General features: G+C 45.3%; 1 protein-coding gene across 2 annotated transcripts; it reads right to left on the minus strand.

The window, feature by feature from the left end:
• Nucleotides 1-37: 37 nt before the first annotated feature.
• PUSL1 (pseudouridine synthase like 1) lies at nucleotides 38-20,560 on the minus strand. 2 transcript variants are annotated; one of them, XR_015808454.1, is made up of 8 exons: nucleotides 20,411-20,559; nucleotides 18,798-18,855; nucleotides 13,870-14,057; nucleotides 8,467-8,683; nucleotides 7,248-7,409; nucleotides 4,076-4,130; nucleotides 1,999-2,161; nucleotides 38-679 (listed from the first exon to the last, which is right to left on the minus strand). XR_015808454.1 is itself a non-coding variant. In XM_088178955.1 (8 exons), the coding sequence occupies exons 1-8, from the start codon at nucleotides 20,467-20,469 to the stop codon at nucleotides 636-638; spliced, it is 879 nt and encodes a 292-aa protein (XP_088035081.1). In that variant the 5' UTR covers nucleotides 20,470-20,560; the 3' UTR covers nucleotides 38-635. The 2 variants fall into 2 exon arrangements, 1 of the variants encoding a protein (XP_088035081.1); XM_088178955.1 differs by having other exon boundaries at nucleotides 8,467-8,616; nucleotides 20,411-20,560.
• Nucleotides 20,561-20,626: the final 66 nt, after the last annotated feature.

Below are 20,626 nucleotides of genomic sequence, written 5' to 3' on the forward strand. Positions count from 1 at the left end.
CCCCAGGAAAAATAAAAAAAAACCCAAAAAAAACCCCACGAGTTGCACAACGTTTATTTTATTGCCCGGGCGAACAAGGCAGAGCTGAGTGATGAAAATAAAATGAAAATAAAATGAAAATAAAATGAAAATAAAATGAAAATAAAACACCAAACTCCCTGCTGATGTCCTGGGAGGGTGACAAGGCCACAAAAAGCTGGATTTAAAAAAAAAAAAAAAAAAATCTCAAAGCTACTGGGAGATGTGGAGAGGGAAAAAAAAAAATGAGCACTGCTAAAGGTTTGTTCTGGAAATGTTCTGGAAATGTTCTGGAAATGAAAGAAAAAAAATCAGCTCACCCCGGGGCTGGGGGAGAGAGGAAATGCTGCATTTTCTGCTCTGCTCTCAGCCTTCCTCCCACACAGCCCACAGGAGGTAAAAAAACCAAAAAACCACCCCAAAATATCAAAACACCCAACCCCATCCTTCCTCCTCCTCGGCAGCAGCAGCTCACACAGAAAAGGAACAGCACAAAAATTTTTTTTTTTTTTTTTTTTTTCCTTTGTCCTGGCAGCTCCTGCAGCCGCAATCAATTTTTTTTTTTTTTTTTTTTTTTAATTGAGGTCGGGCTGTGTCCCTCGGCCACAGGAATCCTTTCAGCTCAGCCCACTGAGCTCCTCTGCTGCGGGCACGGCCAGATCTGACAGGGGAACAGGAGAGAAAAAAAAAACCATTCATTGATGGGGAGAGACGGCTCTGCAAGCGCCAGGGCAGGACAGGGACAGAGGCAGCAGCTGCCTGTGAGCTCAGAGCTGAATTCCAGCCCCTCTTTGTCCCCTCTTTGTCCCCTCCCCGCGTGTCTGCTGAGCTGGGCAAGCTCTGAGGGTGATGAAAAAATGTTTTGTGTCCCCATTTCCCGGGCTCTGCATCAATCCTTGCAGTCTGAGCGTCCTGTCAGCATCCCACTTGTTTTGGGGTTTTTTTTTTGGTTTTTTTTTGAGGCTGAAAAAGTTCAAATTGTTCATCATGGAGAGGTTTTGACAGGGAAAAGCTCATCCCATTCCACCCCTGTCCTTCATTATCCCAGATTGCCCAGCCTGGCCTGGGACCTGTCCAGGATCAGCTGCTGTTAAATTAAGAGAATTTATTTCATTAATCTGAACAAAAGGATGCTCTGCCCTCCAGCCTCCACAATCCTCTCCTAAATTCCAAGGGAGAAGCAGAGGAACAGAACTGGAGCTCTGGAGCCCACAGGAAATTTGGGGTTTAGACATGGCCAAGAGTTTACAGCATCATTCAGAGCCACTGACAACAGAAATCCCCTCTCATTAACAAAAAAGAGGGGAAAATCCCCAATTAATCCATCTCAGCTGCTGCAAACACCCCCAAACCCCCGGGATCTTTAGGGGATGGTTTGGAGGGTCTCTGTGGGGCCTTGCTGCTCCCTGGGATGTGATTCCCAAAACCAAAATCCTTCCCTCACCTGCCTGGCTGTGCCCAAACCCCAAAACCCAAACCCCTTCACTCACCTGCCTGGCTGTGCCCAAACCCCAAACCCCAAACCCCAAACCCAAACCCCTTCACTCACCTGCCTGGCTGTGCCCAAATCCCAAACCCAAACCCCAAACCCCTTCCCTCACCTGCCTGGCTGTGCCCAAACCCCAAAACCCAAAATCCTTCCCTCACCTGCCTGGCTGTGCCCAAACCCCAAACCCAAACCCAAACCCCTTCACTCACCTGCCTGGCTGTGCCCAAACCCCAAACCCAAACCCAAACCCCTTCACTCACCTGCCTGGCTGTGCCCAAACCCCAAACCCAAACCCAAACCCAAACCCCTTCACTCACCTGCCTGGCTGTGCCCAAACCCCAAACCCAAACCCAAACCCAAACCCAAACCCCTTCCCTCACCTGCCTGGCTGTGCCCAAACCCCAAAACCCAAACCCAAATCCCTTCCCTCACCTGCCTGGCTGCTCCCAAACCCCAAACCCAAACCCCAAACCCCAAACCCCTTCTCTCACCTGCCTGGTTGTACTCCACGGATTTCAGGAAGAGCCCCGAGGCTGGGGCCATGGCATAGGAGGGAAAAGCTCGGGAATCCTTCAGCTCCAGCAGCTCCTGGATGTGCTCAGGGGTCAACCTGCCCTGACCCACGGCCACCAGGGCCCCGACCATCCTCCTGACCTGGGGACAGCACGGGGACACGGTGGCAGCTGCCCTGGGGACACTGAGCAGCCAATCCCGGGCTGAAAAATGTCCTGGGCTGCAGCGTGTGAGCAAAAGTTGGAATTGGGAATGGAGAGTTTGGGGATGGGGAATTGGAACTGGGGAACTGGAACTGGGGAACTGGAACTGGGGAACTGGAACTGGGGAACTGGAACTGGGGAACTGGAAATGGAGAATTGGAAATGGAGAATTGGAAATGGAGAATTGGAAATGGAGAACTGGAAATGGAGAATTGGAAATGGAGAACTGGAAATGGAGAACTGGAAATGGAGAACTGGAAATGGAGAACTGGAAATGGAGAACTGGAAAATCTGGGGTGGAGAATTCAGAATGGAGAATTGGAAATGGAGAATTCAGGATGGAGAACTGGGGGTGGAAAATTGGAAATGCTGGATGTGACCAAAAGTTTGTATTCTTATGACCAGCTGTTAAAAATCAGCTGGGACAATGTTCTTTATCTTTTTCCTCCATTCCCCATCTCCAATTCTCCATCCCCAATTCATTTCCAGTTCTCCATCCCCAATTCCCAATCCCAAATTCTCCATTTTCCAATTCTCCATTCCCCAATTTTCCACCCATTCATTCCCCTCATGCCCTTTCCAAACTCTCCAAAATCCTTCCTGCAGTTCTGGAATGAACCCCTGGGCTGAGTTTGTGACCCATTAATTAAAAAAATAATAAAAATAAATAAACCAAAGCTCACTGAGCAACCTGGTCGTGCTCATCAATTAAAAAAAAAAAAGATCCAAAAATCCAAGGGGTTTTTATCCAGAGGGAAATTCTGGGATCTTGGAGTGCCCCAATTTTTCTGCAGGCAGCTCAAACCCTGCCCTGTGTTATTTTATCCACCCTCACTAGAGGTCATTGCACGCCACAGCTTTGGTGCCTCCACACTGGGAATCACCCCAAAAAAAACCCACAAAAACCCCAAATCCACGGCACTCATCCCAAATATTGCACCAAAAAAAAAATATCCACGTTCAGCTTTTGGGGTGCTTTCACCTTTTTGTCCAATAAAAACCCCCCAGGTGTGGAGAAAGGAGATGCTGAGGTTGAAGTTCAAACCCCATTCCTGTCCCAGGGGGAATAGCAGGAATTCCTGCTCCCTCTGCACTCTCAATAATTGGAATTTCCCCTTCTGATTTTTCTCTTTTTAAGAGCTCTAAATGGTTAAAGCAATGTTAAAACATTAAAATTCTTCATACGATTAAAATTATAATATTACTATTAACTTTTAAAACACTAAAATCCGTATTTTCTTGGCACCAATCAAGCCCCCATCAAATTTGTTGTCCTTCCTTTGCTCCCCCTGCCAGAGCTTTGCTTGGCACTGGATAAAAACCCCCACAAATTTGGGTTGTCAAAACATCAAAACAGAATTAAAAAATAGCTGCTCTCTGTTCCCACAAAACACCCCCTCTCCTCCAAAAAATAAACTTTCTCCTGCCTCTTCCCTGCTCCAAGGAGAGCTGGGAATAATTCCTGGAATTGGGGGAGAGCTGAGGGCACAGCAAACCCTCAGGAGAATAATCTGGAATTATTTCCAAAGAATCCAGGGAAGTTTCAGTTAAAAAAGAAGTTTTTTCTTCTTTTTTCTCCAAAAAAAAAGTGAAATTCCAGGCAGCTTTTCCTGGGCTCAAATCCACTGGGCACAGCAAGAACATGAAAAAGAATTTTACCACTGCAAGGACAGAGATTGTGCAAAAGATTTTGTGAGGGGTTTAGGCACAAATTTAGGAGATTTGGGGTTTATGGATCAAATAAAAAGCCCAGATCCTCATCCTGTCCCTGTCAGGGTCCCCCAGTGGAGCATTCCTGAAATAATCCATTTTTAGAGTGGCAGAATTAAAATTCGGGTCCTGCAGGCAGTACCTGTCTGTAAAGGAAGGCTTTGCTCTTGACCTTCACCTCCCAGAACTCCAGTTCCCTAAAAAAAAAAAAAAACAAAAAACACAAAAAAACCCACCAATTAAATCAAATTTCGGGTGGTTTTTAACACCCAAATCACAGGTGAATGAGAGTAATTAACCTGCAGTGCCCCAATTAAGGTGAAGCAGCACCTGGGACACCTGAAGCTGCTTTGCTGGGACACAATTCTGTACTAAAAATGTGAAAAAAAAATAAAAAAAAATCTGATATTCACATTAAATCTCTTAAAAACCCACACACAGATAGAGGAGTCACACAGCAGACAGGTCCATACCCAAAATTCCACCCTACAGTTTAATAATAATGATAATAATAATAATAATAATAATAATAATAATAATAATAATAATAATAATAATAATAATAATAAAGGGAATAAAGGAAGGGATTAATAAAGGGAACAATGAGGGACAGGAAAAGCAGTGAAGGGAGCAGCCCCAAGCTGTTTTTTCCCAGATTTTGGATAAATCCCTGATTTTGGAAAAATCCCTGATTTTGGACATCCCTGGAGTGAAGGTGGGAATGGGGAATTGGGGATGGGGGAATTGGGGATGGGAAATTGGGAATGGGGAATTGGGGATGGGGAATTGGGGATGGGAATTGGGGATGGGAAATTGGGAATGGGGAATTTGGGATGGGAATTGGGGATGGGAATTGGGGATGGGGAATGGGAATTGGGAATGGGGAATTTGGGATGAAGAATTTGGGATAGGAAATGGAGAATTGGGAAAGAATTGGGGATGGGGAATTGGGGATGGGGAATTGGAATTGGAAATGGAGAATGGGAAATGGAGAATTTGGGATGGAGAACTGGGGATAGGAAATGGAAAATTGGGAAAGAATTGGGGATGGGGAATTTGAGATGGAGAATTTGGGATGAAGAATTGGGGATGGGAATTGGAGAATTGGAAAAGAATTGGGGATGGAGAATTGAGGATGGGGAACTGGAAATGGAGAATTTGGGATGGAGAATTGGGGATAGGAAATGGAAAATTGGGAAAGAATTGGGGATGGGGAATTTGAGATGGAGAATTGGAAATGAGGAGCTCCCACCAATCCAATCCCATCCCATTGATCCCATTGATCCCATCCCATCCCATTGATCCCATTGATCCCATCCCATCCCCAGGGATCCTCCTTGGGGAGCTCAGGGCTCTGCCACTTCCTGAAGACCAAAAAAAATTAAAAATTCCTTGGGGATTTTTTTTTTTTTGAGGAATTTCCCTGTCCCCGTGTCCCTGAGCATTCTCCTTCCCCCATGAGATTTTTATTTTATTTTATTTTTTTAGCCCCCCAAAAATGGGGAAACTTTGCCAATTCCCACCTGGAATTCATAAATAAATATATCATAAATAAATATATCATAAATAAATATATCATAAATAAATATCATCTTTCTGGGAAAAAAAAAAAAAAAACAACAAAATTCCAGTTTCTGCTTAATTCAGCCACTTCATTTCAATACCTGCAAGACCTGGCCCTAAAGAACCTGATCCTCAACTCTTGGTTTTGTTTATGCAAAATTGAGGAAAATTGGGATTTTCCTTCACCAGCATCCCCTGGGAAGGCTGGGAGAGTTTCTGGTCTGAACTGGGTGGGACCTGCAGCACCCTTGGCTCAGTGGTTTTCCTTCCATTCCTCAATTTTAGGCTGAAAAAAACCCAAAAAACTCTTGGATTTTAGCCACCAAAATGAGCACAAACGCTGATTAAAAAGTGGAAAAAAAATAAAACTTCACAGGAGCTGCCTGCCTGCTCAGCATAGGGCAAGCAGGAAATCAATTTCCCAAAAAAAAAATATATATAATTTTGGGAGCAGCTTTTTAGGGAAAATCTGAGTGCCTGTGCTCATAGGAAAAAAAAACCCAAATCAATCCTTTGGCAGGGGTGGATTTTAGCCACCAAAATGAGTGTAAATACTGATTAAAATGTAAAATTTACCTTTTTAAAAAAAAAAAATGAGGTAAAACTTCACAGGAGGAGCTCCCTGCCCAATTCTGCACTGCAATTGATCCTAAGGGCAGGGAAAGGAGGAAATCAATTCCCAGAAAAAATAAAAATAATAAAACCTCTGGAAAAATCTGAGTGCCTGGGCTCTCACCTGTGCTTGTAGAAAAAAAAAAACAAAAAAAAACCCAAAGCAATCTCCAGGCAGAGGTGATTTTTAGCCACCAAAATAAGTGTAAATGCTCATTAAAAAGTAAAATTTACCTTTAAAAAAAGAAAAAAAAGAGAGAAAAAAAAAAGAAAAAAAAACAGAGAAGCTGTTCCCTACCCAACTCTGCACTGCAATTGATCCCAAGGACGGGGCAAGCTGGAAATCAATTCCCAAAAAAAAAAATAAAAACAATAAAACCTCTGGAAAAATCTGAATGCCTGAGCTTCAGAACCTGGGCTACCTGTTCTTATAGGAAAAAACCCAAATCTCTTGGCAGGGGTGATTTTTAGCCCCCAAAATGAGCAGAAATGCTCATTAAAAATTAAAATTTACCTTTATACCCAAATGAGTGTAAGGAGTGCAAAAAAAAAACTGTCAGGAGGAGCTCCCTGCCCAATTCTGCACTGCAATTGATCCCAAGGACAGAGCAAACAGGAAATCAATTCCCAGAAAAAAAATAGAAATTTGGAAGCAGGTTTTTAGGGGAAATGTGAGTGCCTGGCCTCTCACCTGTGCTTGTAGAAAAAAAACCAAATTTCTTGTATTTTTATCCACTAAACTGAGTGTAAAGAACACAAATAAACCTTCACAGGAGGAGCTCCCTGCCCAATTCTGCACTGCAATTGATCCCAAGGACAGGGCAAGCAGGAAATCACCTCCCAAAAAAAAAAATAAAACCAATAAAACCTCTGGAAAAATCTGAATGCCTGAGCTTCAGAACCTGGGCTACCTGTTCTTATAGGAAAAAACCCAAATTTCTTGTCAGAGGTGATTTTTAGCCACTAAATTGAGTGTAAGGAGTGCAAATAAACCTGCCAGGAGGAGCTCCCTGCCCAACTCTGCACCGCAAATTGCTCCCAAGCAGGAAATCAATTCCCAGAGAGCAGAAAGGGGACCCGAGGAGGATTAGATATATATTTTTATATTTTTATATATTATTTTTTGGGGTGTGTGTGACCTGTTGTGCCGTGCCAGCAGGGCCGGCGCCGGCTGCAGCTGCAGCTGCTGCAGGGTCCTGACGGTGCCCCGGGGCTCCGAGCCCGGCGAGCAGAAGGTGCTGAAGTCGTGGGTGCCCAGCAGGAATTGTGCAGCTTCCCTCATGGCTCCGATGTCCAGCGAGCTGCGACACACACGGGAGGGTGGGAAGGGTTTAAATCCCCAGTAGTTAAGTCAGGTTTAAAGCTTAAAGGTTGGGTTTAAAGCCCAAGGAATTATAGCGGGGTCAAATATCAATAATTACATCAGGCTCAAACTCCAGGGAATTAAATTTAGATCAAATCCCAGGGAATTACACCAGGCTCAAACTCCATGGAATTAAATCTAGATCAAACCCCAATAAATTACACCAGGCTCAAACTCCATGGAATTAAATCTAGATCAAACCCCAATAAATTACACCAGGCTCAAACCCCATGGAATTAAATCTAGATCAAACCCCAATAAATTACACCAGGCTCAAACCCCATGGAATTAAATCTAGATCAAACCACAATAAATTACACCAGGCTCAAACCCCAATAAATTACACCAGGCTCAAACCCCAAGGATTAAGCCAAGCTCAAACCCCAAAGAATCACACCGGGGTCAAACCCCAAGGAATTAAGCCTGGATCAAACCCCAGTGAATTACACCAGGGTCAAACCCCAAAGAATCCCACCAGGCTCAAACCTCAAGGATTAAGCCAGGCTCAAACCCCAGTAAATTAGACCAGGGTCAAACCCCATGGAATTAAATCTAGATCAAACCCCAGTGAATTACATCAGGCTCAAACCTCAGTGAATTAAGCCAAGCTCAAACCCCAATAAATTACACCAGGTCCAAACCCCAATAAATTACACCAGGCTCAAACCCCAAAGAATCACACCATGCTCAAACCTCGAGGATTAAGCCAGGCCCAAACCCCAATAAATGATACCAGGCTCAAACCCCAAGGAATTATGCCTGGATCAAACCCCAATGAATTAAACCAGGCTCAAACCCCATGGAATTAAACCAGGCCCAAACACTCAATATTTATTCCATTTCTACCACTTCAGATTTATTTTTCCCTGCCACAACGCACAGAAAAAACAAAATCCCTGCAGACCAAACCCCTTCTAATCCCGTTTTTTGTCCCTCCCAGAGCCCAGATTCCCAAAAATTCCCCGGCAGGGTGGGAGGGGAGGGGACGGACTCACCCTCCGGGCGGAGCCCAGCACAGATCCCGCTCGAAGACGGGGATTTGGGAAGGGTGGGCACAGCCCAGCAGCAGCCGGTAGATGTAGGTCCTGGACACGGCACAGAATCGGGCATGGAAGGTGCTGGGAACCCGCTGGGCGCTCAGGATGCTGCGGGGACAGCGACAGCGACACAGGTGTCACCCTGCGGATGGCAGCTGGGATGGGCAGGGCACACCTGGAGATCGATGGGACATCGAGGAATTGGGGTGGAGGGACATAAAGGGACATAAAGGGACATTGGAGGGACATAAAGGGACATAAAGGGACATAAAGGGACATAAAGGGACATTAGAGGGACATTGGAGGGACATTGGAGGGATATTAGAGGGATATTAAAGGAATATTAGAGGGATATTAGAGGGATATTAGAGATCATCATTCCACAGGCAGGGAAATTCCACCAAGCCAGGCTGCTCCAGCCCGGACATTCCCAGGGATCCTGGAGCTTCTCTGGGAATTCCATCCCAGCTCTTCCCTACACTCCCAGCCAGGAATTCCTTCCCAATCCCTGATCTGAGCCTGATCTGAGCCTGATCTGAGCCTGATCTAACCCTGATCTAACCCTGATCTAACCCTGATCTGACCCTGATCTGACCCTGATCTGACCCTGATCTAACCCTGATCTGACCCTGATCTGACCCTGATCCAACCCTGATCTAACCCTGATCTAACCCTGATCTGAGCCTGATCTAACCCTGATCTGACCCTGATCTAACCCTGATCTGACCCTGATCTGAGCCTGATCTGACCCTGATCTAACCCTGATCTAACCCTGATCTGACCCTGATCTAACCCTGATCCAATCCCTGATCTGAGCCTGATCTGAGCCTGATCTGAGCCTGATCTAACCCTGATCTGACCCTGATCTGAGCCTGATCTGAGCCTGATCTAACCCTGATCTAACCCTGATCTAACCCTGATCTAACCCTGATCTGACCCTGATCTAACCCTGATCTAACCCTGATCTAACCCTGATCTGACCCTGATCTGACCCTGATCTAACCCTGATCTAACCCTGATCTAACCCTGATCTAACCCTGATCTGACCCTGATCCAACCCTGATCTGAGCCTGATCTAACCCTGATCTGACCCTGATCTGACCCTGATCCAACCCTGATCTAACCCTGATCTAACCCTGATCTAACCCTGATCTAACCCTGATCTAACCCTGATCTGACCCTGATCTGACCCTGATCTAACCCTGATCTAACCCTGATCTAACCCTGATCTAACCCTGATCTAACCCTGATCTAACCCTGATCTAACCCTGATCTAACCCTGATCTAACCCTGATCCAATCCCTGAGCTCCTGCACCTTTCCCGGGGTGTTCTCCCTCATCCCAAAGTTCTCTCCAGCCCGCAGGAGGATCCCGAGGCAGTCCCAGCCCAGAGGCTGCACGTGCTGCTCTCCTTCCAGGGAACTTTTCCTCCTGCTCTTCTGCCTTCCTGCCTTTGGGATTTAGCGAGGAGAAAGGAGCCAGGGCAGCCCAAAAAAAAAAAAACCTCGGGATGGATTTTGGGAGCACAAATGTCTTTATTTACTTTCGGGAAGGTTGGTGCTCTGGGGGTTTTTGCCAGCTCGAGTGCCTCTGGCTCGCAGCCCTCCCCAGGCTCAGACCACAGGGGGAGAAAGGAAAGCTGAGCCACAGAGATTTGCAAAAAACGAGCCCAGGAATTGCTCCAGTGCTGCAAAATGCAGGGAAAAATGCAAACTCCATCCTGCAGGCCTGCAGTGGGGTTTGAAGGCAGGACCTGCAGCCTCCTCTAAACAAAATAATCAAATTATTGCATTTCTTTCCCTCTGCCTGCGTGCCCCCACAAGCACACGGTGTGTCCTGAGCTGCTTCTCTTAACACTTGGGTGGATTTTATTAAATAACCATCCTTGCAGAAAGGTTCCTTCAGAGGAGCCTGTGGATTCCCCAGTGCAGGCAGCTTTTCCTCTGCCAATTGTTCCTGTTAGCCACCAATGGTTTTCCAGAATTTTCTCCAGCAGCTTGCTGAGATCCCATTTTTAAAAATGGCTGAATGATGGTAAATAAAGAAATCTGGAATTTTTTTTTTACCTTTCCAACAGAGCCTGAATTTTGAGATCCGAGGAAAAAAAAAAAAAAAAAGCCCAAAGACATTTAACTAGAAATGGCAATGCATGAGACAAAAAAAAAAAAAAATCATCCTGCTCTCTCCACTGACAACAGCAGCTAAAATCCAATTTGCAGGAGGTGGGAGGAATCCCAGCTCTGCCTTGTCACTCAGACAATTTTACTTTGTGGTTATGAAACCAGGAACAGGAGGTGTGAGACTCCCACACTGCCATTCCCACTTCAAGGACAGCAAAATCCTCCTAAAACGACTCCAGCTCTGCAATATTCTCTGATTTTTTTATTTTTTTTTTTGGGGAGGGGGAGGATGGGATCCTTCCCAATGTGTTTTTGAAGCTGAAGAGGCAGCAGTGACCATCAGGCCACACAGAGGGTTTTTACTCAGCCACTCTGGAATTCTCTTTCCTTTCCAAGCTCCCTCCACAACAATGTGCTCTCACAAAAATCCCTCTCTCCTCCTGCCCCCCTGCCTGCAGCCACATCAAAGTTTGGGGGGGTTTTTTTTGGTTTTTTTTTTGGTTTTTTTTTTGTTTGTTTGTTTTGTTTTTTTGGTGTTTTTTGGGGTTTTTTTTGGTTTTTTTTTGTTTTTTTTTTTTTTTTGGTTTTTGGTTTTTGGTTTTTGGTTTTTTTTTTCTCCCTCTGCTGCAGGAGCAGAGAATTCGAATTCCTGCTCGTGGCACGGGGAGGGATGAGGATGTGCAGGCTCGGGCTTGTCATTTAATGGGAGGCAGATGAAGCAATTCTGGGCAGGAGGAAAAGCTGATAAATTCTGCTCAGTTCAGGTGTCACCCCCTCAAAGGCACCTCAGCCTCAAAACCTGACTTTGATCCCCACACTGGGCACCCCTGCACCCCCTTTTATCTTCTTTTTGCCAGGGACTTAATGCACCAGAGACAGAATTTCTTGTTTGGACTCAGATATTAATGAATTATTATTATTTATATTACACTCATTCTACAGCTAACCAGCTGAAAATGGAGAAGCATTTCTCTCTACAGAGACTTCTAAGGCCAAACTGTGCAATTAAAAACTGCCACCTCAATTAATTTTTACTTTTAACACAATTAACTAATCACTTGGAAGTGGATAATTGGGGGTGGAGAACTGGGGACAGAAATGGAGAATCTGGGGTGGGAGAATTGGAAGTGGAGAACTGGAAATGGAGAATTGGAATTGGAGAATTCAGGATGGAGAACTGGAAATGAATTTGAGATGGAGAAGTGGGGATGGAAATGGTGAATTTGGGGTGGGAGAATTGGAATTGGAGAATTGGAAATGGAGATTTCAGGATGGAGAATTGGGGCTGGGGAATTGGTTGTGGAGAATTCAGGATGGGGAACTGGGAATTGGAGAGTTGGGGGTGGAGAACTGGAAATAAAGAACTGGGGGTGGAGAATTGGAAATGGAGAACTGGAAATGAACTGGGAGTGGAGAGCTGGAGGTGGAGAACAGGGGGTGGAGAATTTTTGTGACTGGAAAATAATGACATGATCCAGCAATTTATTTATTAATTAAAATGCTGTTTATTGTGTCCAAATGATGCAGCAATGTATTTATTATTTAAAATGCTGTTTATTGTATCCAGTTGATCCAGCAATGTATTTATTATTTAAAATGCTGTTTATTGTGTCCAAATGATGCAGCAATGTATTTATTATTTAAAATTCTGTTTATTGTGTCCAAATGATGCAGCAATGTATTTATTATTTAAAATGCTGTTTATTGTGTCCAAATGATGCAGCAATGTATTTATTATTTTTCCAGCCCCTGCTGTGGGTTTGTCTGAAGCCAACTCCAGCTCTGGTTCCATTATTTCCTTTTCATTGCAGAGCATCTTCAAACATGGAACCAATCAATGCTTTGACTGTTCCCTACAGCCAATCATGACTGCTGACATCTCCATATTCCTGTTTTTATTTTCCAATCACAACAAGTCAGTGTGTCACAGTTTAAGACAGAAGTTGGTTTTTTCAATTTTTTTGCAGTGAAAAATTTTGAGGTTTTTTTTTTTTTTTTTACTTGCAACATTGGCATTTTTGTTTGCCTGTGAAAATCTTTTTGCTTGGTAAAAACATCTTTTGATTGAGGTGAGTTTATCCTTTGCTTTAAGTCATAAAATCCCTTCCAACTCATTTTCCCCTTTGCTTTCTTAGTTACCCAATAAAACTGGCTCAGCGATTTTTTGCTTCTATACCAAAACTTGTTATAATTTCTATTCTTTCTTCAAATTCCCCATCCAAAGATGAGTTCCACACTCACATCTGTGACACATTCCTGCCCAATCCTCATCCTTCCCAACATCTGTGAGAATCTTTTTGTTTGCTAAAATCATCTTTTATTTGAGGTGGGTTTATAAAATCCCCTTCCAATTCACTTTGCTCTTTGCCTTCTCGTTACCCAATAAACCTGGCTCAGTGATTCTTTTCTATATCAAAACTTGTTATCATTTCTATTCCTTCTTTAAATTCTCCATTCAAAGATCTTCCTGTTGCACACTCACATCTGTGAGACATTGTTATCAAATCTTCATCCTTCCCAACATCTCTGAAAATCTTTTGGTTTGGTACAAACATCTTTTTTTCTGAGGTGGGTTTATCCTTTGCTCTAAGCCATAGAATACAAAGCCAGGCTCAGTGATTCTTTTCTATATCAAAACCTGTTATAATTTCTATTCCTTCTTTAAATTCTACATTCAAAGATCTTCCTGTTACACACTCACATCTATGAGACATTCCTGTCAAACCCTCATCCTTCCCAACATCTGTGAGAATCTTTTTGTTTGCTAAAATCCCCTTCCAATTCACTTTGCTCTTTGCCTTCTCATTACCCAATAAAACTGCCTCAGTGATTCTTTTCTATATCAAAACTTGTTATAATTTCTATTCCTTCTTTAAATTCTCCATTCAAAGATCTTCCTGTTGCACACTCACATCTGTGAGACATTCCTGTCAAACCCTCATCCTTCCCAACATCTCTGAAAATCTTTTGGTTTGGTAAAAACATCTTTTTTTTTGAGGTGGGTTTATCCTTTGCTCTAAGCCATAAAACCCAAAGCCAGGCTCAGTGATTCTTTTCTATATCAAAACTTGTTATAATTTCTATTCCTTCTTCAAATCCCCAATTCTCCATTCCTGTCACACTCGATAACACCTCATCAAACCCTTCCCGACAGAGCAATTTTTCCCGTTCTCGCAGTTAAAAAAAAAACCCACTTTTTTTTTTTTTTTTAAATAAAACCCCAAGAAAGGCTGTTTCTCACCAGATGGGCTCGGGCCTGAGGTGGTGGTTGAGGCCCTGGGCCAGCTGGGGGCCAGTGAAGGGAGCCCTGCCCGGGGCCCTGTGGATGTCCAGGTGGGCGGCGTTGGCCAGGGCGTGCACGCCCGCGTCCGTGCGGCTGGAAATGTGGAACCTGATGGGAGAGCTGGGCCTCAGCTGCTGGGCTGCCCTCTGCAAAACACACACTGGGAATGGGGGAAAAATCCGGGGGGAATGGGGAAAGGGTGGGGGAAATGATGGGGGGAAAATGGGAAATGGTGGGGGAAATATTGGGGGGAATGGGGAAATGATTGGGGAAATATTGGGGGGAAAATGGGAAATGATGGGGGAAAAACCAGGGGAGAAATTGGGAAATGATGGGGGAAATATTGGGGGGAATGGGGAAAGGGTGGGGGAAATGTCGGGGGGAATGGGAAATGATTGGGGAAATATTGGGGGGAAAATGTGAAATGATGGGGGAAAAATCCGGGGGGAATGGGGAAAGGGTGGGGGAAAAATCCAGGGGAGAAATTGGGAAATCATGGGGGAAATATTGGGGGGGAATGGGGAAAGGGTGGGGGAAAAATCCAGGGGGGAATGGGGAAAGGGTGGGGGAAAAATCCAGGGGAGAAATTGGGAAATGATGGGGGAAAAATCCGGGGGGAATGGGGAAAGGGTGGGGGATAAACCAGGGGGGGAATGAGGAAAGGGTGGGGGAAATGATGGGGGGAAATTGGGAAATGGTGGGGGAAATATCCAGAAATTATGGGGGAACATCGGGAGGAATTGGGAAATGGTGGGGGAAATATCCAGGGGGAAATTGGGAAATGGTGGGGGAAATATTGGGGGGAAAATGGGAAATGATGGGGGAAATGTAGGGGGGGAATTGGGAAAGGGTGGGGGAAATGTTGGGGGGAATAGGGAAATGGTGGGGGAAAAACCAGGGGGGAAAATGGGAAATGGTGGGGGAAATATTGGGGGGAATGGGGAAATGATTGGGGGAAAAATTGGGGGAAAAATGGGAAATGATTGGGGAAATATCCAGAAATGATGGGGGAACATCGGGGGGAATGGAGCAATGGTGGGGGAAATGTTGGGGGAAATGGGGAAATAATGGGGGAAATATTGGGAGGAAATTGGGAAATGATGGGGGAAATATCCGGGGGGGAATGGGGAAATGGTGGGGGAAATATTGGGGGGAAAATGGGAAATTATCGGGGAAATATTGGGGGAGAAGTGGGAAATGATGGGGGAAAAATTCGGAAATGATTGGGGAAAAATCAGGGGAACATTCGGAAATAATCGGGCAAAACTTTGGAAATAATTCAGCAAAAATCAGGCAAAAATTCGGAAATAATTCAGCAATAATCAGGTAAAACTTCGGAAATAATCGAGGAAAAATCAGGGGGAAATTCGGAAATAACCGGGGAAAAAATCGGAAATAATCAGGGAAAAAATCGGAAATAATCAGGGAAAAATCAGGCAAAAATTCGGAAAAAAAATCAAAACTAAAGGAATAAATGAGCTGGGCTGTGCTGTGTGTGCTCAGAGCTCTCTGATCCCTCCTATAAACCACTGCAAATTTCAATTTTTTTTTTTTTTTCCCTTTTGCAGGTGCTGTGAGCACTGAAATCTCAGCTTTGGCACCTGCTGGGGACCTCTGACATCTCATTCATATATAAATATATAAATATATAAATATATAAATATATGAATATATAAATATATAAATATATAAATATATTAATATATGAATATATAAATATATGAATATATGAATATATAAATATCCAGATCTTTATATATCTAGATTTTATATATTTATATATTGATATATCTAGATATCTAGATCTTTATATATTTATATATCTATATATAAATATCTAGATAGATAGATAGATATCTAGATAGATAAATAAATAAATAAACAGATATCCTGTAGATTTTCCATCCCCCAGGCACTGGGAATATTTTGGAAAAATGAATTTCTCTTCCCCAGCAGCTGGACTGGCTCCATCCTCCTCAGACACACAGCCCTGCCAGGGAGCTGCTCATTTTATTAATTAATTACACTGCTCTAATCATTAATTACACTGCTCTAATCATTAATTACACTGCTCTAATCATTAATAACATGCCAGCTCCTGGTTGCAGGCCCTCCCTGACTCCTGGCTCAGCTCAAGGGAATTTCTATCTCTTTGTCTCTTTGAATTCTTTTTTTTTTATTTTTTTTTTATTTTTAATTTTCTGGGATGTGGAGAAGGAGCTGCCTTGCATAGGAAGGAGCTGCTGGTTCTCCTTTCTCTCCCTTTTCCTTTTCCTTCCAATCCCTGCCCTTAGCACAGGGCTGCTGGCCAAAAGAGGATTTTTTGTGATGAGGAAATTGTTTTGGGAGTTGAGTTTGGGCAGCATTTCCCAAATGGGAAATGGGAGATGGCTCCAGGCAGGCCTGAGAGGAAAACCCTGCAGATCCCAAGGAATTTTTTACCACAAAAAAAAAAACCAGCAAAAAGTGAAATCTTCCTTTAGAGCAGAGAAATTTCTAAGAGCTGAGACAGGGCATGAAATCCTGGATGTGAAAATTTCCCATGGATAATTGGAAGGAGCAAAATCTCAGAGCTCCAACTTCCCCATCAGGGGAAAAAAGGCCTGGAATTTTTTTTTTTTCCAAATTAGGCTCCAAGTGCTCCAAGATTTGTCTCCAAGAAATAAAATGCTGCCAGCAAAACTCACTTCCATGAAGAACAGAGGAAAAACTCCTCCAAGAGACAGAGCACCAAGCCCTGGATGTGAAAATTTCCCATGGATAACTGGAGGGAGCCAAATCTCAGAGCTCCAACCTCCCCATCAGGAGAAAAAAGGCCTGGAATATTTTTTAAATTGTGTTTCTGAGTGCTCCAGGAAATAAAATGTTGCCAGAAAAGCTCACTTTGCTCAAAAAAAGAGGAAAAACTCCTCCAAGAGACAGAGCACCAAGCCCTGGATGTGAAAATTTCCCATGGATAACTGGAGGGAACCAAATCTCAGCTCCAACCTCCCCATGTGGGAATTTCCTGGAATTTGCTTTGTCTCCAAGAAATAAAGATCTGCCAGCAAAGCTCACCCCCCTCACAGGGAGATGAAAATCTCCTGTAATTATTCCTGCACTAAAACCAGGCTCCATTTCATTTCCTCTGCACGCTGCCACAGCAGCACCGAGGACTAAAAAAAAAAAGCTTTGCAGTGACACAAGGTGACAAAAAAAAAATAAAAATAAATAAAAATTCAGCCCCAGCCCAGCGACTTTCCCTCAGAGTGACACAAAACCAAGCAGCTCACTGCAATTTCCACCAGGCAGCTGCTGAGACACCAAATCTGCAAATCTGCACCTCCCGGGCTCTTGGCTTGCCTGGAACTGCAAACAAATTCCTGAACATCCTCACAAAAACCATCACTGATTTCATTTCGCCCTTCCCTCCAGCTCCTGGCTCTGGGGGAAGGCAGTGAAGCTGCAGAGAAAAGGAGGAAGGAAGAGAAATTCCTGCAGAAGTTTTCTGTTAGAGCTGCCTGAAGGTTTGCCATGTGGTTCCAATAGAAACGGCACATGAGAGCACTGAGCCGGCCTGCAAAGTGCCAAAGGCAACACCAAAGCAGCTCAGCTTTGTCTTTTCCTGCTCCTCTTTCCTCCTCTAGTCACCCACCCTGCCCATCTGCCCGTTCAGAATATCATTCTATTCATAATTTTATATATACAACAGATCTAATTCAGAATGCAGTAATGCAGAACAACTGCTGGGCTCAGCCCAAGAGCAGAGCCCTGCACGGCTCAGGGGATGAGAAAAATTGGGATAGAAAATCCTTTGGGGCTGCTCTTTCAGGATGTGCACAATATTCAGGCACTTTCTCACCTGAATACACCACAAATTCCTCACACTTTGTCCTGGAGTGGAATTCAGCAGGAATTGTCCCTGGGGTGGGACAGCCAGGCTGCTCCTGGACACCTCTGTCCTTCACAGCAGCCCTGCAGAGCCCCCAGAATGCTGCAATTCGTGATTTGGGTTCACCAAAGGCTGACCCACAAATGAGTGACAAAATTGCTGCTCTGGCCTGCAGGAATCAGCTCTTCAGCAACCTCTCCTCTCCATTCCCCGGGGCTTCCAAGACAAGAGAAAAAAATTCTGCTTCCTTTTGCTTCCTGCCCTGCTCCAGACTCAGCAGCTTGTCATTCGTTTATAATTTTAATTCATAATTGGATTATGATGCTCAGGTGACCCACTTTCTACTCCTGGGTATAAAAAATGTTTTGTTTGTGTTTTTGGTTTTTTTTACACTCCTGTTCACACTCACTGCCAGCCCAAACAGCACCTGGGGTCCTCAAACCATTGCCAGGTCCAAGGGAATTCCTGGGAGCAGTGCAGGGATAACAGGAGCACAACTTTTTTTTTTTTTCCCCTGGAATAACAGAACTCAAAAAAAAAAAAAAAAAAAAAGAAAGAAAAAATGGAAGCAGCAGGGAACAATGAACATCCTGCTGTGCTTTGTTGTGAAAAGCTCTGTCAGGAACATCCTCTCCTGGGAGGGAACAGCATCCAGCTGCTAAATCCATCAGGGAATTGGACACGGAGCAGAAGTGAGGCAGATTTAAGGGCAAGGGGAGGCAAAGCCCCAAATCCTGACAAAGCTCAGGTGGGTCAGAACACGAGCAGGGGCTCCCAGGGTCAGCTCTGGGCTCAGTTCAGTCTCGTGGAAGGGTTCACATCTTTTTAAGGTCAGAATCTGTACAATTACATCATTTCAGATATTTTGTTTTGAACTTCACAGCGTTTAGCACTCTGCCAATTTTATTGAGTGTCCACCTCAAAATAATATTTACCCCTAAATAATTTCTGGAGCTGAAAAATCTGACCCTAAAAAACTTCATTTTTCATGACAACAGGATTAGCAAGGACCTACCTCCAAATAATTCTGGACTCCAACCAGGGCCTGATCACTCTTGGTCTCCATAACCCCACTGCAGAGCAAAACAAACACGATTTATTGGTGTGTGCCAACGTTCAGGGACTCGACAGAGCCCACCAACAAATCCAGGAGTTCCTGGGGAACTTCCTGGATCTTCCCAGGGGATCAAACACTGAGGGATGGGGCAGGAAAAGTGCCTTACTGGTCATTAAACTTATTGCAATTTAAAATTATAAAAGTGGTTGTTTTCAACAAGGGGGTGTTGGAAATAAAACAATCCTTCAACTGTTCCTCTTTGGACTGGCCCTTGACACAGAGGCTGACAGGAGAATAAGGCAGATAAATTAAATTATTTTGACATAAAGCTGTTTTAGGGCCGGGAGTTGGTTGCCAATGTCACAAATTGACTAAAAGGCCACAAAGACATTCTGCCACAGAAGCCACTTCCATCCACACACGAGCTGCTGAAGGGCTGGGAATCACCCCGGGCTAAACCCCAACTCCTCCGAGGAGCTGAGGGCAGGAATGGAGCTGCACAAGAACCGGGGGGTTCCACCCTCGGGATGGGCTCAGCTCCAGCAGCTGGGGCTGCCCCAGCCCTCCCCTGGGAATGGGGAGCAGGCACAGCTGGGATGTTGGGAAGGGCTGGGAGATGCAGCCCAGGGATGGTCCCTGCACCTCTGGGGCACCACAGAGCAAGCACAGCGCCCTGTCCTCCTCAAGGGACAGAAATCTCCCTCTTCCCTGCCCTTTCCTGTCTTTTTTCCTCGCTGATTTCCTGCCCGAACCATCCCTCCCCTCACTCTTCTGGCAAAGAGCAGCTCCGTGCTGCTCTCACCTCCCTGCAAGAAATTCATCTCCCACCTGGACACTGCTCTCACCCACCCCTCATCGAACTCTGCTCCCTCCAAACTCTGCCTGCCCCAAATTCTGCTCTCCCCAAGCACTGCTCTCATCCATTCCTTCCCAAATTCTGAATTCCCAAACCCTGTTCTCTCCAAATCCTGCCATTCCAAACTCTGCCATCCCAAACTCTGCTGTCTCTAAATTCTGTCATCCCAAACTCTGCCTGCCCCCCATTCTGCTCTCCCCAAACACTGTTCTCATCCCATCCATTCCTCCCCAAACCCTGCCCTCCCAAACTCTGCTCCCCCAAACCCTGCCATCCCAAACCCTGCCCTCCCAAACTCTGCTCCCCCAAGTTCTGCTGTCCCCAAACCCTGCCATTCCAAACTCTGCTCTCCCTAAACTCTGCTCTTCCCAAAATCTGCTCTCCCCAAACTCTGCTCTCATCCATTAGTCCCCAAACTCTGCTCTTCCGAGCTCTGCTCTCTCAAATCCTGCCATTCCAGACTTTATCCCCAAGCTCTATCCCCAAGCCCTGCTGTCCCATCCCCGTTTTCCCATCCCTGTTTTCCCATCCCTGTTCTCTCATCCCCGTTTTCCCACCCCTGTTTTCCCATCCCTGTTTTCCCATCCCTGTTCTCCCACCCCTGTTCTCCCATCCCCGTTTTCCCACCCCCGTTTTCCCATCCCTGCTCTCTCTCGGGGCCGTCCCGGGCTCTGCTCCGCTCCCGCCCGTGGCTCGGGGCCAGCGGGGCACGTACCTGTACCTGGTGCCAAAGTACTGAAAGAACACCAGGTACCGGGCAGGGGCACACACCATGGCGGGGCTGGGGCCCGTTCGGAGCGGGCAGGGCAGCACAGCACCGGGCAGGGCCGGGAGCACCGGGCAGGGCCGGGCAGGGCAGCGCCGCCCCTTCCCCCGGCCGGCACCGCCGCTTCCGCCGGCAGCACCGGGAGAGCGGGCGGGACGGGCCGGG

This window comes from Sturnus vulgaris, chromosome 25, assembly GCF_052056855.1.
Source record: "Sturnus vulgaris isolate bStuVul1 chromosome 25, bStuVul1.hap1, whole genome shotgun sequence".
In the NCBI taxonomy this organism is placed as follows: Eukaryota; Metazoa; Chordata; class Aves; order Passeriformes; family Sturnidae; genus Sturnus; species Sturnus vulgaris.